The sequence below is a fragment of the Haematobia irritans genome, chromosome 2 (genome assembly GCF_050003625.1).
Source record: "Haematobia irritans isolate KBUSLIRL chromosome 2, ASM5000362v1, whole genome shotgun sequence".
In the NCBI taxonomy this organism is placed as follows: domain Eukaryota; kingdom Metazoa; phylum Arthropoda; class Insecta; order Diptera; family Muscidae; genus Haematobia; species Haematobia irritans.
Genome location: NC_134398.1, coordinates 23,266,552 through 23,294,546, shown reverse-complemented (window position 1 = coordinate 23,294,546; position 27,995 = coordinate 23,266,552). Strand labels below are relative to the sequence as shown.

At 30.1% G+C, this 27,995-nt stretch overlaps 1 protein-coding gene across 1 annotated transcript; it reads left to right on the top strand.

Moving 5' to 3' along the window:
• The first annotated feature begins 36 nt into the window (after positions 1 to 36).
• Positions 37 to 27,694, top strand: bgm (acyl-CoA synthetase bubblegum family member 1). The gene is made up of 8 exons (XM_075293551.1): positions 37 to 269; positions 15,908 to 16,164; positions 16,256 to 16,601; positions 16,678 to 16,779; positions 16,933 to 17,330; positions 23,682 to 23,979; positions 26,335 to 26,625; positions 26,697 to 27,694. Exons 2-8 carry the CDS (start codon positions 15,935 to 15,937, stop codon positions 27,018 to 27,020), a joined length of 1,989 nt encoding a protein of 662 aa, XP_075149666.1. The 5' UTR covers positions 37 to 269; positions 15,908 to 15,934; the 3' UTR covers positions 27,021 to 27,694.
• The last annotated feature ends 301 nt before the right edge of the window (positions 27,695 to 27,995 follow it).

The following is a 27,995-nucleotide window of genomic DNA, read 5'->3' as shown; positions in this document are numbered from 1 at the left end:
CAGCAATACTTTTGTTCAACCGCTAACCAGTTTGAAGTATCAGTCTTTTCGTTGGCTCTGAGACGTGTTGATCGTATGCCGATCGTGGTAGTTGCTAGTATAGTAGAGTGTAATAAAAACGAGTGAGTGGTAACGCGTAGCGTACTAAAGAAGATATTCGTTACAAAAGCAAAAAAGGAATACCGGTGTGGTGAAAAACAAAATCTAAAGAACCGTTCTTTAAGCTTTAAGAGAAATAGAACAGAGAAAGTGTTGTTTTTTTGGAGAAGGTAAAGAAAATTCAAAAAACTCGAAATTAAATTTAAAATGAACACAAGACCATAACACTTAAAATGGTGATTGGGAAAATTGAAAGGACATGAGTGAATGGTAAAAGCAACTTTCTTTTAATTGTGTGTTTGTTTTTTTTTCAAAGACCAAATGTCATGTACCAATGAAAGTAAATGATTTAAAAAACAAAAAATAACGCCTGAACATAAATCCCAAAAGCTTTTATTATCACTTGCATTTGCAGCATTTAAACTGACTAAAATTAAAAAAAAAAAATATCGGCTTGTGTTGAGAAATCCATGAAGTGAAATAAATTCGAAAGAAAAATGTGCTTTAAAATAGAGGTTAAGTGTCAATAGAATATTTAAAAAATAAAATAATTGTTATCTGCCGTGTTATTAAAGCGATATTTACAAATACCATAATGAACTGTGAATATAAAAAACTTAGACTGTGATTTTGTTTTTTCGTAGTGATTATAAGGAAGTAGAAAAATACGTGTGTTTTATGTGAATTTAAATCAATGGTAACTGCTACAAAGAAGGAAATATTTTTTTTTATTAAATTACATGTTGTTTTCATTGATAGTCTTAGAATAGTACGAACATCAAATATATATTAAGTATGTTATATTAAATTAAATTATTAACTTGTGAAATCATAAAAAAATATTATGAAATGTTTGTAATGGTGACATTTGCGTTGGGTCGATTTTTTATGAAGTACGCCATCTATGGTCCAAAAATAAGGTTGTTATCACTTGGCAAGATTTCAAAAAATGTTGCTTATGTATTGTGCCACTATTTTTTCAAGCCCTTTTGTGACATTTTTATACCCTAAACCACATAGTGGTCAGGGCATAATAACTTTGATATGCCAAAAAATGTGCCTACTAGAAATATTGATTTTAGACCTTTTTAGAGCTTTTTTTGGTTCACGGACGAACGCTATTGAAATCGGATCAAATTTAGATATAGCTCCCATTTAAATAGGTTCAGAGGGGGCGTTCATTTACTAACCTATCGGCGTCAAATTTGCCACAAAGTAATCTAATTGACCACATTTTAAGTGTGCCAATTTTCATCGAAATCGGTTCAGATTTAGATATAGCTCCCATATATATGTATCGCCCGATTTTCCCAAATTAGGCCATAAGTCCCTTATTTATCAACCGATCTTACTCAAATTTGGGCAAATCCTATTTTCTATAGTACTTACTATATTTGCAAAAACTCATCGAAATCGGTTCAGATTTAGCTATAGCTCCCATATATATGTACGATCCGATTTTCACAAATTTGGCCATAAAACCGTAAAAACTTAGTTATCAATCGATCTTACTCAAATTTGACTTACTCTAATCTTCTATGGTACTGATTATATGTGCAAAATATCATCCAAATCGGTTCAGATTTAGATATAGCTACCATATATACGCAGCGTCCGATTTTCAAAAATGTGCCCCTTATAACCTTATTTCTGACCGTAGTGGCCTCATTTACTAACCGATCTTACTCAAATTCAGCAGAAGGTAATCTCCTGTAATATCAACCAAACCTGCGAAATATAATCCAAATCGGTTCAGATTTAGATATAGCTCCTATATATATATATATCGCCTGTTTTTCAAAAAATTACCATAATACTCTTATGTATTAACCAATGTTACAATATTAGTGACCTATTAATTCTGTAGGTGCAAAATCAACTATAGCTCGCAATATCAGACATTTCTGTTCAGATTGTGATAAAACTCCCATAAACATATTCCCCTTAATGTTCTTAAATATAGATATGCGGTTTATCTCCCAAACCTATGTCAATAATACCCCACAAATGCTTATGTTTGCTAATTCAGTAGGAGTGGTTTAGTGTATTGTATAGTCGGCCCCGTCCGACTTTCTACTTTACTCACTTGTTAGTTGGGCAGTTAAATGTCATGATTTTACATTTTGTTGTACGATCTTTTTACTATATTGAGCCACTTTTTAATTAACTTATTCTTATACACACCACCATAGCATGATCATGGGAGTATACAGTAGGTAACGGATATAAGTACATAAAAAAACGCATATCAGAAATTTTTATAAAAACATTATATAACATGTCGTTTTTGTATGAAAAAGGATTCATATAAGAAAACAGGTTTATAAGAGAAAATATGATCAAAGAACAATTTTACAACCACGCTAGATAAAAATCCTAATAAAATTATAATTCCTATAAGAAAATTTAGTTACCGATATTCATTTTTATACCCTCCACCATAGGATGGGGGGTATATTAACTTTGTCATTCCGTTTGTAACACATCGAAATATTGCTCTAAGGCCCCATAAAGTATATATATTCTGGGTCGTGGTGAAATTCTGAGTCGATCTGAGCATGTCCGTCCGTCTGTTGAAATCACGCTAACTTCCGAACGAAACAAGCTATCGACTTGAAACTTGGCACAAGTACTTGTTATTGATGTAGGTCGGATGGTATTGCAAATGGGCCATATCGGTCCACTTTTACGTGTAGCCCCCATATAAACGGACCCCCAAATTTGGCTTGCAGACCCTCTAAGAGAAGCAAATTTCATCCGATCCAGCTGAAATTTGGTACATGGTGTTAGTATATGGTCTCTAACAACCATGCAAAAATTGGTCCACATCGGTGCATAATTATATATAGCCCCCATATAAACCGATCCCCCGATTTGGCTTTCGGAGCCTCTAAGAGAAGCAAATTTCATCCGATCCGGCTGAAATTTGGTACATTGTGTTAGTATATGGTCTTTAACAACCATGCAAAAATTTGTCCACATCGGTCCATAATTATATATAGCCCCCATATAAACCGATCCCCAGGTTTGGCTTGCGGAGCCTCTAAGAGAAGAAAATTTCATCCGATCCGGTTGAAATTTGGTACATAATGTAAGTATATGGTCTTTAACAACCCTGCAAAAATTGGTCCATAATTATATATAGCCCCCATATACACCGATCCCCAGATTTGACCTCCGGTGCCTTTTGGAGAAGCAAAATTCATCCGATCTGATTGAAATTTGGTACGCGGTTTTACTATATGATATTTAACAACCATGCCAAAAGTGGTCCATATCAGTCCATAATCATATATAGCCCCCATATAAACCGATCCCGAGATTGGGTTTTGGAACCTCTTGGATGAGCAAATTTCATCCGAGTCAGTTGAAATTTGGTACATTGTGCTAGTATATGGCCGCTGAAAAACTTTTTGGTGTTCGTTTGAAGCAGGAATCGAACCCACAACCTTGTGTATGCAAGGCGGGCATACTAACCATTGCACCACGGTGGCTCCCTTAAGAAGTGATGCAAATTGAAATGGTGGACATCCGTCCTATGACAAGCCCATGTTAAATTCATCGTTTCTTCGCCAATTTTGCACCACTTCCGGATCCAGAAAGAACATTTTCACTATTTTTTTTAACAAGAAAATTATATATGTTACAAAAATATACAATATCCCTTTTTTAAATTTTTTGCTTGTCTATACATCTGACAAAATAAACAGCAAAATAAAAATGTTGATTTATTCATTTTTAATTTTGTACATATAAAAATATATTTAAAAATTTTTTTGCAAATATATATGTACGAGTATAACGGCTGTAATAATTTTTCCATGATATGGGTTTTTGATGATTTCACATCTATTTACAATATTGTTTTCAAGAAATCCCAAAAGCGGGAACATATTTTTGGGCGTGAGCATATCTAAAAAAATTCAGATTAGCAGTAAATATGCCTCTCAACGTTCGGACTTTGAACACATATGCGATTTGTTTTTTAATATTTATATCTATAGCCTAAAGTATAGTTTTGTATATGTACTTTAAGAGTTTTCAAGAAATTGTTGATGTTCTATTTTTCGCTGTGCATATATATATATTTCGCTGAACAACAATATTTTTTAGGTGTCATTTTATTATTATTATTATTTTTTATTTGTTTTAGAATGGGGACAAAATATTGTCAACGTCATTAATGGCGCATATTTCCGTTAAAAATATGAAGGTAAAATAAAAATACCAAAAAACAAAAACAATTTTGTCGCTTTTAATAGTTTCGAAGAAAATGTAAGTCATATTTTTATGAAATGTCAATGGCCTATTGTTCGAATAATAGGTGACTGTAAATCATATGGTTTATTATTAAATTGGTTGCACTAAGATGTGAAGACAAATGATTTATCTCAGTCCATTAATGATATAATCCTCATCATATAATTAGAATGTGGCTACAATAAGAATGTCAATTAAATTACGCGGGATTTATAATGAAATATATACAAATAATTAATTTAATAATAATTAAAATTAATTAATTAAAACTAATGTCTATTTTATATTGCTTAATTTAATTTAGTTAAATTAAATTTAATTTAATTTAATTTAATTTAATTTAATTTAATTTAATTTAATTTAATTTAATTTAATTTAGTTTAATTAAATTTAATTTAATTTAATTTAATTTAATTTAATTTAATTTAATTTAATTTAATTTAATTTAATTTAATTTAATTTAATTTAATTTAATTTAATTTAATTTAATTTAATTTAATTTAATTTAATTTAATTTAATTTAATTTAATTTAATTTAATTTAATTTAATTTAATTTAATTTAATTTAATTTAATTTAATTTAATTTAATTTAATTTAATTTAATTTAATTTAATTTAATTTAATTTAATTTAATTTAATTTAATTTAATTTAATTTAATTTAATTTAATTTAATTTAACTTAATTTAATTTAGTTTCAATATAATATTATTCAATATAATATAATTTAAATACCTTAAGATTTAAAACTATAAGTATATTTTTATTCCATCAATACCAACTCAATCAATATCAAAAAAAAATCTCTAAACTGGCCTAAGTCATTCGATGCACTCACATTTCTTTTTAGTTTAAATATATAAAATTGCATTTATTACCTGTTATTTTACGTTTTATTTTTTATTTCTTTTATTTATCAGTAACAATCACAATATATTGGTAGACCTAATTACCTTGAAAGTCAAAGAAAGCATTTTGTTTGGTACGATACTCTCTGTGGTACTTTCATTTATTGTCTATTCTTAAAATCACGCCATGTCCAACCAACCAACCACCAACCATTCAAATTGAAAGCATTTTTTGTAAAACAAAAGAAAAATACTTCAACAAAATAACTTGAACAATTTATTTTTCATGAATGTGCACAAACAACTTCAGACACTCTACCTCTCGCTCTCTCTGGACCTAACCACCACGCATTTGTTGTGATCATACGATCATAAAATTATTGCGAACAAGCAGCATAAAGGCAAAAGTTAATAACAACCATTTATAAAAGAAATTTTTGGCATTTACATAGGCGTAGTCGCACATGCGCACCATCACATTTTTTTTTTTTTTTTTGAAACTGGTAGCATCATTTCATATTCATTTATTTATATAAGAAGATTATTAAAGACAATAATTATTTGTTAGAATTGGCTTTGTTGTAAAAATAGAATGAGACGGCAAATTTTGATGAAAATCAATTAAACGTCATTATTATTCAATTTCACAGGGTGACATAAAATAAATAATGCATTTTTAATTTTAGATACGTAAATTACTAATTTATTTTTAATAAAACCTGAATTGCAAGTGGGGATTTATTTAATTTAAAACAAATTACATTAAAACAATAATTTTACACGCAATTAATTCTCTCCTTCCAAACGAAATTTTAGACAAACAAATATTGTTTCCCATATGCCTTTCGCTGTAGGGATGTTTGTTTGGCAGAAAAACCTTTTGTAATAAACGTTGATTCTTTTACGGGATGGGAAAAGATTTTTGATTTTCTTATTGCATCTTCCCCCACATCTTTCTTACTTTCACAAACTTTTTTAGTTCTTAGCACATTTTTTTTTGTAATACAAACAATGTAAAAGAAATTATTTAATTTTAGATATTTTTTTTTAATTTATATAGCCGTCAACGCATACAGTAAAGCAGTTACACTAATAGAATAAATTACGTTCCAACATCGTGAACAGACGGTAACAAAATGAAATGGAAAAGTTCACGAAAAATCGTTTTTCTTTGCCACGAAAAAGTCTTAACATATTCGTTAGATGTTCATATGGCAACCACGGTTGCCACAGTTGGTAGAATTCTACCAAAAATGGTAGATTTTTTACTGTTTGGTAGATTGGTAGAAGTTTCGATGTTTTGTTAGATTTTGCACTATAGTTTTCACCACATAAAAGGTACTTCAGGAATAAAATTTTCACAAAATTTTCTCTAGGAATAAAATTTTGGAAACATTTTCTATAGGAATAAAATTTTGACAGAAATTTCTATAGGAATAAAATTTTGAGAAATTTTTCTACAGAAATAAAATTTTGAGAAATTTTTCTACAGAAATAAAATTTTGACAAAATTTTCTATAGAAATAATTTTTTGACAAAATTTTCTATAGAAATAATTTTTTGACAAAATTTTCTATATGAAATAAAATTTTGACAAAATTCTCTATAGGAATAAAATTTTGCAAAATTTTTTATAGGAATAAAATTTTGACAAAAATTTCTATAGGAATAAAATTTTGAGAAATTTTTCTATAGAAATAAAATTTTGACAAAATTTTCTATAGGAAAAAATTTTGACAACTTTTTCTATGGAATAAAATTTTGACAAAATTTTCTATATGAAATAAAATTTTGAGAAATGTTTCTATAAAAATAAAATTTTGACAAATTTTTCTATAGGAATAAAATTTTGACAAAATTTTCTATTGGAATAAAATTTTGACAAAATTTTCTATAGAAATAATTTTTTGACAAAATTTTCTATAGAAATAATTTTTTGACAAAATTTTCTATATGAAATAAAATTGTGATAAAATTTTATATAGGAAAAAAGTTTTGATAAAATTTTCTATAGAAATAAAACTTTGACAAAATTTTCTATAGAAATAAATATTTGAAAATTTTTTCTGTGCAAATAAAATTTTCTTTAGGAATAAAATTTTGACAACATTTTCTATAGGGACAAGTTTTTCTATAGGAATAAAGTTTTACAAATTTTTGTATAGAAATAAAATTTTGACACAATTTTCTATAGAAATAAAATTTTGACAAAAAGTTCTATAGGAATAAAGTTTTGACAATTTTTTCTATAGAAATAAATATTTGAAAAATTTTTCTGTACAAATTAAATTTTTTTTATGAATAAAATTTTGACAATTTTTTCTATAGAAATAAAGACAAAATGTTCCATATGAAATAAAACGTTGACAAAAATTTCCATAGGAATAAAATTTTGCAAAATTTTCTATAGGAATAAAATTTTGACAACATTTTCTTTAGGTATAAAATTTTGGCAAAATTTTCTATAGGAATAAAATTTTGACCAAACTTTCTATACAAATAAAATGTTGATAAAATTTTCTGTGGGAATAAAATTTGGACAAAATTCTCTATAGGAATAAAGTTTTCCAATATTTTCTATAGAAATAAAATTTTGAAAAAAATTTTCTACAAGAATAAAATTTTGTCACAATTTTCTATAGAAATAAAATTTTGACAAAATTTTCTATACAAACAAAATGTTGATAAAATTTTCTATGTGAAATAAAATTTTGACAAAATTTTCTATAGGAGTAAAATTTTCTATACAAATACATTTTTGTAAAATTTTTATTCCTATAAAATTTTGACAAAATTTTCTATAGGAATAAAATTTTGATAAAATTTTCTATAGGGATAAAGTTTTGATAAAATTTTCTATAGAAATATTTGAAAAAATTTTCTGTACAAATAAAATTTTCTTTAGGAATAAAATTTTGACAAAAATTTTTATAGGGACAAATTTTGCTATAGGAATAAAGTTTTGCAAAATTTTGCATAGAAATAAAATTTTGAATAAATTTTCGACAGGAATAAAATGTTCACAAAAATTTTTTTCTATTGGAATAAAATTTTGATACAATTTTCTATAGAAATAAAATTTTGATAAAATTTTCTGTAGGAATAAAGTTTTGACAAAATTTTGTATAGAAATAAAATTTTTAAAAAAATTTTGACAAAATTTTTTATAGCAATAAAATTGTGACAAAATTTTCTATAGGAATAAAATTTTGATAAAATTTTCTATAGAAATAAAATGTTGATACAATTTTCTATAAAAATAAAATTTTGATACAATTTATTATAAGAATAAAATTTTAACAAAATTTCTTATAGGAATAAAATTGTGACAAAAATTTTCTATAGGAATAAAATTTTGATAAAATTTTCTATAGAAATAAAATTTTGATAAAATTTTCTATAGGAATAAAATTTTGATAAAATTTTCTATAGAATTAAAATGTTGATACAATTTTCTATAAAAATAAAATTTTCATAAAATTCTTTATAGGAATAAAATTTTGACAAAATTTCTTATAGGAATAAAATTTTGACAAAATTTTCTATAGGATAAAATTTTGATAAAATTTTCTATAGAAATAAAATTTTGATAAAATTTTCTATAGGAATAAAATTTTGATAAAATTTTCTATAGAATTAAAATGTTGATACAATTTTCTATAAAAATAAAATTTTGATAAAATTTTTTATAGGAATAAAATTTTGACAAAATTTTCTATAGGATAAAATTTTGATAAAATTTCCTATAGAAATAAAATGTTGATACAATTTTCTTTAAAAATAAAATTTTCTATAGGAATAAAGTTTTGATAAAATTTTCTGTAGGAATAAAATGTTGACAACATTTTTTATAGGAATGAAATTTTGACAAATGTTTCTATAGCAATAAAATTTTGACAAAATTTTCTTTAGGAATAAAATTTTGACAAAATTTCTTATAGAAATAAAATGTTGATAAAATTTCCTATAGGGGTTTGCCCAAATAAATTTGCTTAAGCTACACTTGTTGTTTAGTCAATGCATGGCTTTAAGCTGAGATAAAAAAAACAACAATAACGATTGAAGAGAATCCAACAATAACAAACAAAACGAATGTTTTTACAAAATTTTGTATAGAAATAAAATTTTGAAAAAAAAGTTCTATTGGAATAAAATTTTGACAAAATTTTTTATAGCAATAAAATTTTGACAAAATTTTCTTAGGAATAAAATTTTGATAAAATTTTCTATAGAAATAATTTTTTTGACAAAATTTTCTATATGAAATAAAATTTTGACAAAATTTTCGATAGGAATAAAATTTTGACAAAATTTCTTATAGAAATAAAATGTTGATAAAATTTTCTATAGGAATAAAGTTTTTACAAAATTTTGTATAGAAATAAAATTTTGAAAAAAAAGTTCTATTGGAATAAAATTTTGATAAAATTTTCTATAGAAATAAAATTTTGATACAATTTTCTACAGAAATAAAATGTTGATAAAATTTTCTATAGGAATAAAGTTTTGACAAAATTGTCTATAGGAATAAAATTTTTTACAAAATTTTCCATAGAAATAAAATTTTGATAAAATTTTCTATAGGAATATAGAATTTCAATAAAATTTTATATACAAAAGAAAATTCTCTATAGAAATTAAATTTTGACAAATTTGTCAGTAAAAATAAAATTTTTACTAAATTTTCTAAACAGTCAATATTATAATATTATCTAAGTCCATTGCGGGCAAGTTCTCCCTTTTTGTAAAAGTAGCAATTTTCACATGTTGGTTCGAACTCAAAATATTTAAAACTTCGACGCACTTATAATTCAAACAAAATGTCGCTTATAGGAGTTATCATAAAATAATAAATAAACCTTTAAAATAAAATAAAAAATGTGTCAAAAACTGCATAATAAAAACTTTTTTTATTTGGTAGTCTTTAGTAAAATTTTCTTCAAATTCTGGTAGATTGTTTTTGACTCGAGTGGCAACTGTGATGGCAACTCCGTCGGTGGTGCAATGTGCTAATGCGTATGGAGCAGACAATCCAGATTCGAGTCACGGTACCGGATTTTTTTTTATAAATTCGTAACCTTTAAATTTTCAGATACAATGGGTATGGATATAAGGAAGTCAGAAAATCGCGCATTTGTTTTTTCTTATACGCGTTTTTTTTTTACAGACAATTATTGCATATAAGAAAAAAGTTTCTTTTAAACGTGTACATTTATAAAAGAAATATATTTTTATAGGAATATATTTCACAAAAATCTCTTTTATAAAGAAGTAATAAAATTTCGGGTTTTTATTTTAAAATGTTGTTATTAAAAAAAAGTTAAAATGGAAAATTTAAGAATTCCCATTTGAGCAATAACAATAAAATAAACAAAACATAAAAACAAATCAGTCTGTGTAAATTTTTTAAGGTGCTTAAATCTCAATTAAAGAAATTTAAAAAAGAAATACAATGTTTTCGATACACATTTTCCAAACTTTTTTTGCGTGTAGATTATCTTTCTATACTTCTATTAGGGAGCCACCATGGTGCAATGGTTAGCATGCCCGCCTTGCATACACAATGTGGTGGTTTCTATTCCTGCTTCGACCGAACACCAGAAAGTTTTTCAGCGGGGATTGTCCCACCACAGTAATGCTGGTGACATGTCTGAGGGTTTCAAAGCTTCTCTAAGTGGTTTCACTGCAATGTGGAACGCCGTTCGGACTCGGCTATAAAGAGGAGGTCGCTTTTCATTGAGCTTAACATGGAATCGGGCAGCACTCAGTGATAAGAGAGAAGTTCACCAATGTGGTATGACAATGGACTGAATAGTCTAAGTGAGCCTGATACATCGGGCTGCCACCGAACCTAAACTAACCTACACTTCTATGTCCCACCCTGTATATCTTTCTATAATAGTTCAACGTCATTTAAATCGAATTTTAATGAATTGACATTAGCATTTATTTTTGAAAATAGCCAACTTTCATTGTCAAGGTAGTATATATGCCAAACCAGTCAACAGGTTTAATACCTGGGCAGATACTAATGGTAATTCCAGTAATACCAGAAAAAGTTAAATAAAAAAATACAAAAAAGAAAACAATTAAATCTCAAATAGGTTTTATTTAATTTTAAATAGTCACATTTTCTCTGTGCCACTGATGCCGCTATTTTTGGAATTACTTCCCGTTCGTGCCCACTGCTATCCTAGCTACGCTAATATCTGCCCGTGTATTATATCCACTTCATGTTTTGTTGGCAGACATTCGTCTATCGTACTTGAATGTTTTCTTCTTGTTTGACTTGTTTTTGAGATATCAAGAAAAAAAAACAATAAATAGTTTCGCTGTTGACGTCAACTGTGGTTGACAATGCCGTCGTTAGCGTTAGCTGCGATTCATGTTTTTTTTCACAAAGACAGCAGACCACGTTGTGTGCCCAAAACGAGATGACAAGTGTCTCATTATTAGTTTTGTTTTTATCGCTTTATTCGTAAATTTCATAAACAAAATACCACATCATACAAACTCGTATATATGTGGCTACAAAAAATGTTGACTATGGTTCCTTCACTTCAGATGCTATACATAGGTAACGGATATAAGCAAAACGCATATAAGAAAGTTTAGAAAACTATGCATTTTAGGTGTTTTTTTCTCTAAGAAAAATGCTTCGCATAAGATTAACGTTTATAAGAAACCAAAATGTGATAAAAGAAAAAGTTGAAAATCACACCAGGCAACAGGGATGGAAACAACCATGTTTGAAAAAGTACAAAAATTGTACTTTTTGTGTAAATATAAGTACTTTTCACTAAATTTTGATTATACAAAAATATAAACTAGTAAAAGGCACTTAAATCCCCTTGCTTTTTAATATTTTAGGAGATCTTACACAATGATTATAAACGAATAATTATTCGATTTTATTTCTATAGATAATTTTGTAAAAATTTTATTTCTATAGAAAATTTTGTAAAAATTTTATTTCTATAGAAAATTTTGTAAAAATTTTATTTCTATAGAAAATTTTCTCACAATTTTATTTTTACATTTTCTCCAAATTTTATTTCTAACGAATTTTTTTTTGTAAAATTTTATTACTAAAGATTTTTCATAAAAATAAAAATTTGACGAAATTTTATTTCTATAGAAATGTTTTTCAGAATCTTATTTCTATAGAAAATTTTGTTAAAATTTTATTTCTATAGAAAATGTTGTCAAAATTTTATTTCTACGGAAAATTTTGTCACTATTTTATTTCCAAGCAGTAAAAAATCTTCCATTTTTGGTAGAATTCTACCAACGGTGGCAACCGTGCTCCTGAGTCGATCTGGAGAAAAAATTATCAGAATTTTATTTAGAAATTTTATCAGAATTTTGTTTCTATAGAAAATTTCTTCGAAATTTATTTCTATAGAAAATTTTGTCAAAATTTGTTTCTATAGAAAATTTTGTCAAAATCTGTTTCTATAGAAAATTTTGTAAAAATTTTATTTCTATAGAAAATTTTGTCAAAATTTTATTTATATAGAAAATGTTTGCAAAATTTTATTTCTATAGACAATTTTTTCAAAATTTTATTTCTATTGAAAATTTTGTCAAAATTTTATTTCTATAGAAAATTTTGTCAAAATTTTATTTATACGTCAAAATTTTGTTTTTATAGAAAATTTTGTCAAAATTTTATTTCAATAGAAAATTTTGTCAAAATTTTATATCAATAGAAAATTTTGTTAAAATTTTATTTCTATAGAAAATTTTCTCAAAATTTTATTTCTATAGAAAATTTTCTCAAAATTTTATTTCGGTAGAAAATTTTGTCAAAATTTTATTTCTATAGAAAATTTTGTCAAAATTTTATTTCTATAGAAAATTTTGTCAAAATTTTATTTCTATAGAAAATTTTGTCAAAATTTTATTTCTATAGAAAATTTTGTCAAAATTTTATTTCTATAGAAACTTCTGTCAATATTTTATATTTATAGAAAGTTTTCTCAAAGATTTTCTATAGAAAATTTTGTCAAAATTTTCTTTCTATAGAAAGTTTTGTCAATATTTTATTTCTATAGAAAGTTTTGTCAAAATTTTATTTCTATAGAAAATTTTTTCAAAATTTATTTCTATAGAAAATTTTGTCAAAATTTGTTTCTATAGAAAATTTTGTCAAAATTTGTTTCTATAGAAAATTTTGTCAAAATTTGTTTCTATTGAAAATTTTGCAAAATTTTATTTCTATACAAAATGTTGTCAAAATTTTATTTTTATAGAAAATTTTGTCAAAATCTTTTCTATAGAAAATTTTGTCAAAATCTTTTCTATAGAAAATTTTGTCAAAATTTTATTTCTGTAGAAACTTTTGTCAATATTTTATTTTTATAGAAAATTTTCTCAAAATTTTTCTATAGAAAATTTTGTCAAAATTTTATTTCTATAGAAAGTTTTGTCAAAATTTTATTTCTATAGAAAATTTTGTCAAAATTTTATTTCAATAGAAACTTTTGTCAAAATTTTATTTCTATTGAAAATTTCGTCAAAATTTTATTTCTATAGTAAATTTTGTCAAAATTTTATTTCTAGGGATAATTTTCTCAAAATTTTATTTCTAGGGAAAATTTTGTCAAAATTTTATTTCTATAGAAAATTTTATCAAGATTTTATTTCTGTAGAAAATTTTGTCAAAATTTTATTTCTGTAGAAAATTTTGTCAAAATTTTATTTCTGTAGAAAATTTTGTCAAAATTTTATTTCTATAGAAAAATTTTTTGCAAAATATTATTTCTATAGAAAATTTTTGCAAAATATTATTTCTATAGAAAATTTTGTAAAAATTTTATTTCGGTAGAAAATTTTGTCAAAATTTTATTTCTATAGAAAATTTTGTCAAAATTTTATTTCTATAGAAAATTTTGTCAAAATTTTATTTCTGTAGAAAATTTTTCCAAAATTTTATTTCTGTAGAAAATTTTGTCAAAATTTTATTTCTATAGAAAAATTTTTTGCAAAATTTTATTTCTATAGAAAATTTTTGCAAAATATTATTTCTATAGAAAAGTTTGTAAAAATTTTATTTCGGTAGAAAATTTGTCAAAATTTTATTTCTATAGAAAATTTTGGCAAAATTTTATTTCTGTAGAAAATTTTTCCAAAATTTTATTTCTATAGAAAATTTTTGCAAAATATTATTTCTATAGAAAATTTTGTCACATGTTTATTTCTATAGAAAATTTTCTCAAAATTTTATTTCAATAGAAAATTTTGTCAAAATTTTATTTATACGTCAACATTTAGTTTTTATAGAAAATTTTGTCAAAATTTTATTTCTATAGAAAATTTTGTCAAAATTTTATATCAATAGAAAATTTGGTCAAAATTTTATTTCTATAGAAAATTTTCTCTAAATTTTATTTCTATAGAAAATTTTTTTAAATTTTTATTTCGGTAGAAAATTTTGTCAAAATATTATTTTTATAGAAAATTTTGTCAAATGTTTATTTCTATAGAAATGTTTCTCAAAATTTTATTTCAATAGAAAATTTTGTCAAAATTTTATTTATACGTCAAAATTTTGTTTTTATAGAAAATTTTGTCAAAATTTTATATCAATAGAAAATTTTGTCAAAATTTTATTTCTATAAAAAATTTTCTCAAAATTTTATTTCTATAGAAAATTTTGTCAAAATTTTATTTCTATAGAAAATTTTGTCAAAATTTTATTTATACGTCAACATTTTGTTTTTATAGAAAATTGTGTCAAAATTTTATTTCTATAGAAAATTTTGTCAAAATTTTATATCAATAGAAAATTTTGTCAAAATTTTATTTCTATAGAAAATTTTCTCAAAATTTTATTTCGGTAGAAAATTTTGTCAAAATTTTATTTCTATAGAAAATTTTGTCAAAATTTTATTTCCATAGAAAATTTTGTCAAAATTTTATTTCTATAGAAAATTTTCTCAAAATTTTATTTCTATAGAAAATTTTGTCAAAATTTTATTTCGGTAGAAAATTTTGTCAAAATTTTATTTCGGTAGAAAATTTTGTCAAAATTTTATTTCTATAGAAAATGTTTTTATCATTGTTGCATCCGAGGAAAACTCTATTACGATCGTGAAGCAAGCATTCGTAATTATAAGGAATTTAACGGTATAGAAAAATTTATTTTACTACTTTACATCATTAAAAAAAAAGAAAATAACATAAATTATATATTTTTCCATTTTATATGGTGACGTTGTATTTTTTTAACTGAAATGAATATACAGGTTATACGTATATATACGTATATATCAGTAATTTATTTCCGTTTTTCGATATAACTAGCGTGTTTATATGAAATGAGAAATTTCTAATGACTCGTTTAAGTTGGAATTGCTTATCTTTTATTGTTTAAGGGTTGTAAAATCGTATGGCTTGTTATTTAAATGTGCATAAGTATAGGGTAAAATTTAATAATATTTTTAAGATTTGTGTAAGATGATGACAAGGAAATAAATCAGGCGTTTCAAAGTAACTCGTAGATCATGCCACATTGGATTAGCTCAGCAGTTTTGATATACATACATGTAAATCTAAACATGTAATCTAAACTAGTTTTGTTTCTCAAAGAGAAATGAAATCCTCAAAGAGAAACTAAATCGCTTTGAAAAAATATTCGCTTATTAAACTCCTCGGATATTAATGTCAATTTTTTTCAATTTTATTTTCTCTTTATAGATTTTATAATACTAGCAACAACCAACAATGGAAGCCCTATATAATCGTCCTGGCCCGAATCGTCTCTTGCCCAGTGAAGTGTATCGTACCACTGATGTCTCACATCCTGTAAAAATACGTATGACCAAAGAAGGTTTGGGAGCCGAAGAGCCCATTTCCATTCCTGGTCTATTGAAGCGTACCGTCAACAATTACCCTGACTACCCAGCCCTTCGATCAAAGAATGCCAAAAAGGAATATAACACAGTTACTTACAGGTAAATAAATGCACATAGACCAGAACATATATCGCCCCAACCGAGTTATTTTTGTGGTTTCTACATCATTTCAATTAAACCTCATCCACAGACAATATGAACAGAAGGTACATCAAACGGCCAAAGCCTTTATGAAGTTGGGATTGGAGGCCCATTGCGCTGTCGGTGTATTAGCTTTTAATTGTGCCGAATGGATGTACTCCGCTATGGGAGCCATACATGCTGGTGGTGTTATTGCTGGTATTTACACTACCAATTCGGCCGAAGCTGTTTTGCATGTCCTCAAGGATTCACATGCCCAAATTGTGGTGGTCGATGATGCCAAACAAATGGAAAAGATCCATGCCATTAAAGATCTATTGCCAAATTTAAAAGCGGCCATTCAAATACAAGAACCTTATGCCCCCTTCATGAAGAAAGAGGATGGCTATTACCGGGTAAGTAAACCAGCAAGCAAGCTAAACCACAACTATCCTCGTAAACCTAATGGGCTCATTTCTTTTTCTTTTGCAGTGGTCTGAAATTGAATCCATGAATGTTGCCGATATGGAGGATGAATTCAAGAAGCGTTTGGAAAACATTGCCATCAATCAATGTTGCTGTTTGGTTTACACTGTAAGTTGAAAGCCAGCACAATGTGGGATGCCCGAAGTCCGTAGCATATGCATGCTTAGATAGATGCAACTGGGAATGCATTTTATTCCATAGTCATTTGAATAATTTCCCCAATAGTTTTTGCTTACTTTCTTTTCTCTTTCGCCTTTGTAGTCCGGTACGGTGGGTATGCCAAAGGGTGTCATGCTTAGCCATGATAACATCACCTTTGATTGTCGTGCCATCACCAAATCATTGGAACGTGTTGTCGTTGGCTCTGAGGCATTGGTCTCCTATCTGCCATTGTCCCATGTGGCTGCCCAGACAGTGGATATCTATACAATGGCCTCCATTGCCGGCTGTGTCTATTTTGCCGATAAAGATGCACTGAAAGGTACACTGGTGAAATCGTTGCAAGATGCTCGTCCAACAAGATTTATGGGTGTGCCACGTGTCTATGAAAAATTCCAAGAACGTATGGTGGCCGTCTCCTCATCCAGTGGCAGTTTAAAGAAAATGTTGGCCAGTTGGGCCAAGGGTGTCACATTGAAGCATTACATGGAGAGTCAGGGGTAAGTGAAACTATTCCATGAGATAGAATAATAGGAATATTCCAAACACTTGATGATGCTCAGGTTAGGTATAGTGTCATTTTGGGTTCACTTGACTATTCTATCAATAGTAATACCACACGTGGTGAACTTCTTTCTTATCAATGAGTGCCGTGTCACTTAGACCCTATTGGTCCACTGAGGAACCGCAATGGATCAATATGGCCTAAGGTGAACTTAATGAAGTTCTATGGATTGATATCATCCTCCATAATGAGACTTGCCTCATTCTAGGTTAGGTTTGGCGGCAGCCCGATATATCAGGCTCACTTAGACTATTCAGTCCATTGTGATACCACAGTGGTGAACTTCTCTCTAATCACTGAGTGCTGCCCGAATCCATGTTAAGCTCAATGACAAGGGACCTCCTTTTTATAGCCGAGTCCGAACGGCGTTCCCCATTGCAGTGAAACCATTTAGAGAAACATTGAAACCCTCAGAAATGTCACCAGCATTACTGAGGTGGGATAATCCATCGCTGAAAAGCTTTTTGGTGTTCTGTCGAAGCAGGAATCGAACCCACGACCTTGTGTATGCAAGGCGGGCATGCTAACCATTGCACCACGGTGGCTACCCCATTCTATGTTTAGCTCAATGACAAGGCACCACCTTTATATAGCCCAGTATGAACGGCATTGAAACCATTCAGAGAAGCTTTGAAACATCCAGAAATGTCACCAGCATTGCGGAGAAGGGTTATTGGTGTTTGTTTGAATCTGGGATTGAACCCATGACTCTTTTTAGGCAAGGCGGACATGCTAACCATTGCGCCATGGTTAGTGGTCCATAGGCTGCCGCAAATCTCTCAACAAAATGGCTGAGCAGTTAAGTTGTCATCTGGAAACAAGAACGGCTTAACGAGTTTGGCCTTGGGAATAGAATATCTTAAGCCTGACTGCAGCTCGTTTTGTTTTTTAATTATCATTCTTTTCAGTCAGTCCCTTCTCCAAAAGCCAAACGCCACATATTAGGGATGGTTATTGAAATCAAAAAGTCGAAAAGTGGTTTTGTAGATTTTACGACTTTTTCAAAATTCGTCTTTTCGAGTTGGAAATTTGGAAAAAATTGGAAAAATCTACCTTTCAACATTTTGAATTTTTTAATTTGGAAGATTCGAAACTTCGACTTTATTAATATATGGAAAATTGACTTTTTAAGTTTTCGACTTTTTTAATTTTTAAAAGACGTCTTTGGGACATTCGGACTTTTTAAAATTTGGAAAGTAGAGTTTTAGAGCGTTAAAAAGTAAAACAAAAATCACTTTTCGCCCTTTTTAAAATTTTGGAAAATATATTTTTCGAGTTTTTGACTTATTTAAAATTTGGAAAAGTAGAATTTTCGACATTTCAGTTTTTTTTTTTTTTTTTTTTTTTTTTTTTTTTTTGTAAATTTGGACATGTCGACTTTTTTAAAATTTGGAAAAACAAATTTTCGCACTGTTTACTTTTTTTGAAATTTGGCAAAATCGGCTTTTCGATACCTTTTGTTTAAAAATTGAGGGACGACACATTCGATTTTACAACTTTTTTTTAAAAGTTGAAAAATCAATATTTTGACTTCTGAGAGAAATGTGACCATTGTTGCCAAATGAAAAATATTTATATATAGAAATTCCCATTTTCGAGATTTTTATACCCTGCTCCACACTGTGGACCAGGGTATTATAAGTTAGTGCATATGTTTGCAACACCCAGAAGGAGACGAGATAGACACATGGTGTCTTTGGCAAAAATGCTCAGGGTGGAGTCGATATAGCCATGTCCGTCTGTCCGTCTGTCCGTGAACACATTTTTGTAATCAAAGTCTAGGTCGTAGTTTTAGTCCAATCGACTTCAAATTTGGCACAAGTATGTGTTTTGGCTCAGAATAGATACCTATTGATTTTGGAAAAAATCGGTTCAGATTTAGATATAGCTCCCATATATATCTTTCGCCCGATATGGACTAATACGGTCCCAGAAGCCAGAGTTTTACCCCAATTTGGGTGAAATTTTGCACTAGGAGTTCAGTTAGTAGTGTAGTCTAGTGTGCCAAATTTTATTGAAATCGGTTCATATTTAGATATAGCTCCCATATATATCGTTCGCCCGATTTACACTCATATGACCACAGAGGCCAATTTTTTGCTCCGATTTAGTTGAAATTTTGCACAGGGAGTAGAATTAGCATCATAGCTATGCGTGCCAAATTTGGTTGAAATCGGTTCAGATTTAGATATAGCTCCCAAATATAGCTTTCGCCCGATTTACACTCATATGACCACAGAGGCCAATTTTTTGCTCCGATTTAGTTGAAATTTTGCACAGGGAGTAGAATTAGCATTGTAGCTATGCGTGCCAAATTTGGTTGAAATCGGTTCAGATTTAGATATAGCTCCCATATATATGTTTTTCTGATTTCGACAAAAATGGTCAAAATACCAACATTTCCCTTGTAAAATCGCCACTGCTTAGTCGAAAAGCTGTTAAAATGACTCTAATTTTCCTAAACTTCTATTACATATATATTGAGCGATAAATCATAAATAAATTTTTGCAAAGTTTCCTTAAAATTGTTTCAGATTTAAATTTTTCCCATATTTCTTTACTAACATTGTGTTCCACCTTAAGGCTTTAGCCGACTTAAATTTTGAGTCTATAGATTTTGTAGAAATCTATCAAATTCTGTCCAGATCGAGTGATATTTAAATGTATGTATTTGGGACAAACCTTTATATATAGCACCCAACACATTTGACGGACGTGATATGGTATCGAAAATTTAGATCTACAAAGTGGTGCAGGGTATAATATAGTCGGTCCCGCCCGACTTTAGACTTTCCTTACTTGTTATATAGGGATTCCCAAATATATTTTCCGTTTTTAACCGTTGGATAGTCGACTAAGAGATCTCTATTTCACATATAAATCTGGTTGACCATCTTTTTCCATTTGTGCACAGTGATCACATTTCTCTCGAGGTGCAGTGCCTCGCATTTTTTTCTAGGCCATATATTGGGACTATCAAACACATTTTGCAATATCCATTTTTCACCATCGGATGGAGGACTGAAGGTTTATCTTTCACGCAAAAAATCTGTATGTTCATCATTTTCCATTTGACCACAGTGGTCACATTTATCTCGAGGACCACCTCCTACACATTTATGTAGCCCATATATTGGGAATCCCAAACAGATTTAGCAATATGTGTTTTTTACCATCGGATAGAGGACTAAAATATTTAACTTTTTACATATATACCTGGATGCTCATCTTTTTTCCATTTGACCACAATGGTCACATTTCTTTCGAGTAGCAATGCCCCCATTTTTATACAGGGAATCTGTTTGGGAATCCCAAACAGATTTTGCAATATCCGTTTTTTACCATCGGATAGAGGACTAAAAGATCTATCTTTTACATATAAGTCTGCATGTCCTTCTTTTTCCATTTGGCCTCGTTTTAGGTCATATGTTGGGATTCCCAACACGGTGACAACACTCGGGCCAAAAATAAACTACCAAATTCGAGCAAATATTACCAAAAATCTACGAAATTTAAAAAATCTTAATTTGAAACTTTGCATCAAATTTTTCTATAAAATGTATTTCCATAGAAAATTGTTGCAAAATTTTATTTCTATAGAAAATTTTGTCAAAATTTTATTTCTACAAAAAATGGTGTCTATACAAATTTGCCACAATTTTATTTTTTTTTAACAGTTATTGCCTATTTTATACCCTCCACCATAGGATGGGGGTATATTAACTTTGTCATTCCGTTTGTAACGCATCGAAATATTGCTCTAAGACCCAATAAAGTATATATATTCTGGGTCGTGGTGAATCCTGAGTCGATCTGAGCATGTCCGTCCGTCCGACTGTTGAAATCACGCTATCTTCCGAACGAAACAAGCTATCGACTTGAAACTTGGCACAAGTAGTTATTAATGTAGGTCGGATGGTATTGCAAATGGGCCATATCGGTCCACTTGTACGTATAGCTCCCATATAAACGGACCCCCAAATTTGGCTTGCCGATCCTCTAAGAGAAGCAAATTTCATCCGATCAGCCTGAAATTTTGTACATGGTGTTAGTATATGGTCTCTAACAACCATTCAAAAATTGGTCCACATCGGTCCATAATTATATATAGCCCCCATATAAACCGATCTCCCGATTTGGCTTGCCGAGCCTCTAAGAGAAGCAAATTTCATCCGATCCGGCTGAAATTTGGTACATGGTGTTGGTATATAGTCTCTAACAACCGTGCAAAAATTGGTCCACATCGGTCCATAATTATATATAGCCCCCATATAAACCGATCCCCCGATTTGGCTTGCGGAGCCTCTAAGAGAAGCAAATTTCATCCGATCAGGCTGAAATTTGGTACATGGTGTTAGTATATGGTCTCTAAGAACCATGCAAAAATTGGTCCACATCGGTCCATAATTATATATAGCCCCCATATAAACCGATCTCCCGATTTGGCTTGCCGAGCCTCTAAGAGAAGCAAATTTCATCCGATCCGGCTGAAATTTGGTACATGGTGTTAGTATATAGTCTCTAAAAACCGTGCAAAAATTGGTCCACATGGGTTTATAATTATATATAGACCCCATATAAACCGATCCCCAGATTTGGCTTGCGGAGCCTCTAGAGAAGCAAATTTCATCCGATCCGGTTGAAATTTGGTACATGGTGTAAGTATATGGTCTCTAATAACCATGCAAAAATTGGTCCACATTGGTCCATAATTATGTATAGCCGCCATATAAACCGATCTCCAGATTTGACCTCCGGAGCCTCGTGGAAGAGCAAAATTTAACCGATTCGGTTGAAATTTGGTACGTGGTGTTAGTATATGGTCTATAACAACCATGCAAAAATTGGTCCATATCGGTCCACATAAAAATTGGTCCATATCGGTCCCCATAAAAACCGATCCCCAGATTTGACCTCCCGAGCCTCTTAGAGGAGAAAAATTCATCCGATCTGGTTGAAATTTGGTACGTGTGGTAGTCTATTATATTTAACAACCATACCAAAAGTGGTCCAGTCTTTCGTAAAAGTTTCTACGCAATCCATGGTGGAGGGTACATAAGATTCGGCCTGGCCGAACTTACGGCCGTATATACTTGTTTTCTATTGGAAATTTGGGTTTTATTTCTATAAAAAACTGTGGCAACCGTGATTCCCAAACACATTTTCCAATAAAATATCCATGTTAAATTTTTTCTCTTTTGTATTGCGACTTAGAAATGACCTTTTCTTGGGGAATAAATTACCTACTAAATTCTATGTAAATGCTGAACAAAATTCAATTTATCTTTGCTCCACCTTAAAATCGTACCAAACGTAAATCCCAATCCCTAAAGCTAGTACGGACATGATTGTTATTATTGGGTAACTCCTATTGAAATTTGAATTGGAATAAAATCTGCATGCATTCCTTACCTTTACTGCTAGGAAATTCTTCTATAGGATTTCAAAATTACCCCTAAACTATCCTGATGTGTTGAAAAGATGGCATAGGAGGGAGGCAGGATCTTTTCCTCCACCACCACAAATATTTCAACCATATTCCTTTTGGGAGTTCCAGAATTATTCCTGAATACCAAACATGCAAATTTGTGAATCCATTTCATATTGGGAAATCTTCCCGTACTTCGCTCCTACGCTTCCAAAACCAAAAAGAAAAAAGCGATTGCATCCATAGCTCTTTATGCCACCAACCACAATATCAGTTAGACCAAGTCAAATGAAGTTCATGACATTTAAACAAACTGCAGTTGACATGTGGTGGTATTGGACAACAGGACGTGTGCCATCACTGAAAGCATCACAACAACCTATTCTCTCTCTCTCTCTCTCTCGAAGATATAGATCCAAGTGAGGGTGTATAATGGTAACAAGGTTTGTGGTTTTCCGGCAAGGGAGCAGAACTTTGAAGGAACTCCGATCATCCACTTGCCAATGTGACCATCATTAGCATATGGCTGTTGATGTTCATGTTGTGGTTTAGGGACATAGCTCTTCTTCCTCTGTTTTTTTTTAATCCCTTTGCAATTGGTGGTTTGCCGGAATGTTAATAGCTGACAAAAAAATATTTTATGGATATGGAGTTGCGGAAGAATAGACTTCCAACAAACAAAAAAAAAGAAAACAAATTATTAAGACTTTAAAAGCTTAAATATTTTTTTTTTATATTTATCAAATGCGATAGGATTTTAATTGAATAAAATTCAAAATATTTAAAATTATTTTTAAATAAATTTTAAAATTTTTATTAATTTATTTTTTCCCCCTTTCCGATTTTTTTTTCTTATAGTAAAAATGGTGGTTTCCGTTATAAGCTTGCCAAATCTTTGGTTATGTCCAAAGTGAAACAGGCCTTGGGTTTGGATCGTGTCATTACGTTGGTCAGTGCTGCTGCTCCTATGTCACCAGAAACGAAAAAATATTTCCTCAGTTTGGATTTGAAGATTTTGGACGCTTTTGGTATGTCAGAAACAGCTGGTTGTCACTCTTTGTGTTTACCTGATACCACACAATTGACTTCTATTGGTAAAACTTTGGGTGGATGTGAAACTAAGATCATTAACAAGGATGACAAGGGTCATGGTGAGGTAAGTACAGAATATTTAGTATAGAAAACGAAACCTTGCCCTATTTCTCGAATATAATGAGAAATTAAATTGAATAAGTCAAAAATCTTTATTGGAAAATTAAAATTAAAATTAAAACACGTCCTCACATTTGGCGCCCAACGTAGGGTGCCGAAATATGAATATGGCGCCCAAAATGTGGCACGGAAATATGAAGATGCTTCTAGAAAACATTCTTTCTTATTTTAGTAGTTTAATTTTTGTCTTTTTTGCTTTAATTTTTTCTGTAGTGTAGTCGAGAAGAAATTGGCGCCCAACATGGGGCAACGAAATATGAATATGCTACTATCAAAAATGCTTTATTATTTTAGAAGTTAGCAATAGCTTTCGCATTTTTTTATACCCACCACCATAGAATGGTGACGGGGGTATAATAAGTTTGTCATTCCGTTTGTAACACATCGAAATATCGATTTCCGACTATATAAAGTATATATATTCTTGATCAGGGAGAAATTCTAAGACGATATAACCATCTCCGTCTGTCTGTTGTAATCACGCTACAGTCTTCAATAATGAAGCAATCGTGCTGAAATTTTGCACAAAATCGTCTTTTGTCTGCAGGTAGGTCAAGTTCGTAAATGGGCTATATCGGTATAGGGTTTGATATAGTTCCCATATAAACCGACCTCCCGATTTGGGGTCTTGGGCTTATAGAAATCGTAGTTTTTATCCAATTTGAAATTGGAAATCTAGAATATTTTATTACCATAAAGAGGTGCGTCAAAAATAGTGAGCATCGGTCCAGGGTTTTATATAGTCCCCATATAGACCGATCTCCCGATTTTACTTCTTGGGCTTCTAGAATCCGTAGATTTTATCCAATTTGCCTGAAATTGAAAATCTAGAGTTATTTTAGAACCATAAAGAGGGATGCCAAAAATGGTGAGCATCGGTCCATGTTTTGGTATAGCCCCCATATAGACCGATTTCCCGAGTTTACTTTTTGGGCTTCTAGCATCCGCAGTTTTTATTCAATTTACCTGAAATTGAAAATCTAGAGTTATTTTAGAACCATAAAGAGGGATGCCAAAAATGGTGAGCATGGGTCCATGTTTTTGTATGGTCCCCTTATAAACCGACCTTCCGATATGGGGTCTTGGGCTTATAGAAATCGTAGTTTTTATCAGATTTACCTGAAATTGTAAATATTCTGGTATTTTAGGCTCACAAAAACGTGTATCGGATTAAGTTTTTATCGGTCCATTTGGTAAGGCCTCCATATAGACCGATTTCACGTCTTGGGGGTATAGAAGACGCACTTATCATGAAAATTGCTTGAAACTCGATGTAAAATTTCCAGATTTACTTCTCGTGTGAAAATCTGAAATCCGTTTTCCGATGTGCCTGAAATTGGAAATCTAGAGGTATTTTAGGACCAAAACAAGGTGTGCCGAAAATAGTCTGTATTGTTCCATGTTTTGGTATAGCCCAATATAGACCGATGTCCCGATTTTACTTCTTAAGCTTGTAGAAACCGTAGTTTTTATCAAATGTGCCTGAAAAGCAGTATAGGATTTCGTTTTTATAGGCCCATTTAGTAAGGCCTCCATATAGACCGATTTAACTTCTTGAGGGTATAGAACTGATCTGCTTAGGAGGTAAGGTTAGGTTATGTGGCAGCCCGATGTATCAGGCTCACTTAGACTATTCAGTCCATTGTGATACCACATTGGTGAAATTCTCTCTTATCACTGAGTGCTGCCCGATTCCATGTTAAGCTCAATAACAATGGACCTCCTTTTTATAGCCGAGTCCGAACGGCGTTCCACATTGTAGTGAAAACGCTTAGAGAAGCTTTGAATCCCTCAGAAATGTCACCAGCATTACTGAGGTGGGATAATCCACCGTTGAAAAACTTTTTGGTGTTCGGTCGTAGCAGGAATCGAACCCATGACCTTGTGTATGCAAGGCGGGCATGCTAACCATTGCACCACGGTGGCTCCCATCTGCTTAGGAGAATATCTGTCATGAAACCCCCTGAAATTCTATATATTATCAAGTACACCACATTTGGCGCCCAACGGGGGGCAACACTACATAAAGATGCTACCAGCGAACGCTACAAGGTCTCCTGTTATTATAAATAATTAAATAAATACAAATTTACCGTTTCTATTGGAGAATTACGCGAATAGAATCTCAGTGGCTATGTCTGCAAACTAAGACTTCAAATTTTCGTTTGTTACTGACATTTTTTATGTACAGAAGAAGCACTTATTGCTACCGGTCCTTCAAATAATTTCACTAGTTTCTGTCTTCCTATTTTAATGATTACCAATTTACTGATTCTTATTATCTTGTGTTTTCTTGCAGATTTGCATTCGTGGTCGCCACGTATTCATGGGCTACATTGACAACAAGGAAAAAACTGAAGAAGCTTTGGATGATGATTGCTGGTTACATTCCGGTGATGTGGGTTACGTTGACGACAAGGGATATGTCTATATTACAGGCAGATCCAAGGAAATCATTATTACAGCCGGTGGTGAAAACATTCCTCCAGTTCACATTGAGAATTTGATTAAGAAAGAGTGTGATGGTCTTTCCAATGCCTTCCTGATAGGTGAACAACGTAAATACTTGACTGTATTGGTGACAATTAAGGTGGGTATTATTTTATAAAAGAAAAAATAAAGGAAAAAATTTATTTTTACTATCTTTTTCATTAATTTTAGACCGAAATGGACAAAGACACTGGTGCTCCCTTGGATGAATTGAGTCATGAATCCCTAATGTGGATGAAATCTTTGGGCGTTAACCACAAGACCCTCTCGGATATTTTGAACGCCGGTCCATGCCCTAAGGTCTACAAATCCATTGAAGATGCTATCAAGCGGGCCAACAAACATTCCATTTCTAATGCCCAAAAAGTCCAAAAATTCACTATCTTGCCTCATGATTTCTCCATACCAACTGGAGAATTGGGTCCCACACTTAAGGTTAAACGTAATGTGGTGAACAAGCAATATGAAGATGTAGTCGAAAAAATGTACGAATAAGAAAACTGAAGAGTTATTTCTCCACGACAATTTTGGTGCTGGGATGTTTGTTTTGTCTCTTAGAACCAAAAATGTTTTGAAAAGAAACCTAAAGAAACCAAAAACACCCCCCTAAAATGGGCATTTGTTATCAACTCATAGGAATTATAAGGCCCAGAAGTTTATTTATTATTTTTACTTAATTTGGACTAATTGTTATTAAATTCGTATGAACTTTTGTTATGGATTATCTACTTAGTTTATACAGCTTTTTCTAATCTAATTAAATTTCACTTAATGAAATTGTTGTAATGAATTTAGCTAAAAAAAACGTGGCCTTACATTGTATTTTGCATTGCTGTAGTGCAAAAGCCACTCATACCCCCACCACCCTGAAAACAACCTCTTCACCCGCCCCAACTCCTGTATACATCATCATTAACTCTATTTGAGTTAATTTATATTGTTTTTTTTTATTTGTACATTGATTGATTTCTATAGATGCTATTCAGCATAATTCCTTAGCCATGAAGACTTGTACCTCTCTTGTGAATAGTTTTAGTTAAATTTTTTTTTGATTCTTCATTTTAATCTTAAGTATATGAAAACTAAAAAAAAAAAAAGAAAACACAATACAAAACGCATGTTTATTTTAAAAATAAATAAATGAAATATTAATTTAAGAAATATATAAAGACTTTTTGTATGGAACAAATACCTATAGAATATTTGCCACAATGTATAGAAAAGTTTTTGTGGTAATCTTAAAAATCGACTGAAATCGAATTTTAAATTTGCATCAAAAACTTAGCCGAGACAAAAACCAGTACCTTATATACGAATTTAGAATTTTTAGCAATTGGCTTATTATGCACAAACTAAACCGCGTGCAGTATAGTAACTAGATTCATTGAGTATAGAGACTAGGTTCTCTGGAAAGGGCTTGAGCTCGGTTCGAGGTTCTCTGGAAGGGCAGGTCTACTGAGACCGCATTGC

Bases quoted from the DNA above. Each gene is read 5' to 3' on its own strand.
- bgm (XM_075293551.1), top strand. From the start codon at position 15,935: ATGGAAGCCCTATATAATCGTCCTGGCCCGAATCGTCTCTTGCCCAGT. The intron at 16,780-16,932 runs GTAAGTTGAAAG...TCGCCTTTGTAG, and splicing joins GTTGCTGTTTGGTTTACACT to TCCGGTACGGTGGGTATGCC. The intron at 23,980-26,334 runs GTAAGTACAGAA...GTTTTCTTGCAG, and splicing joins ATGACAAGGGTCATGGTGAG to ATTTGCATTCGTGGTCGCCA.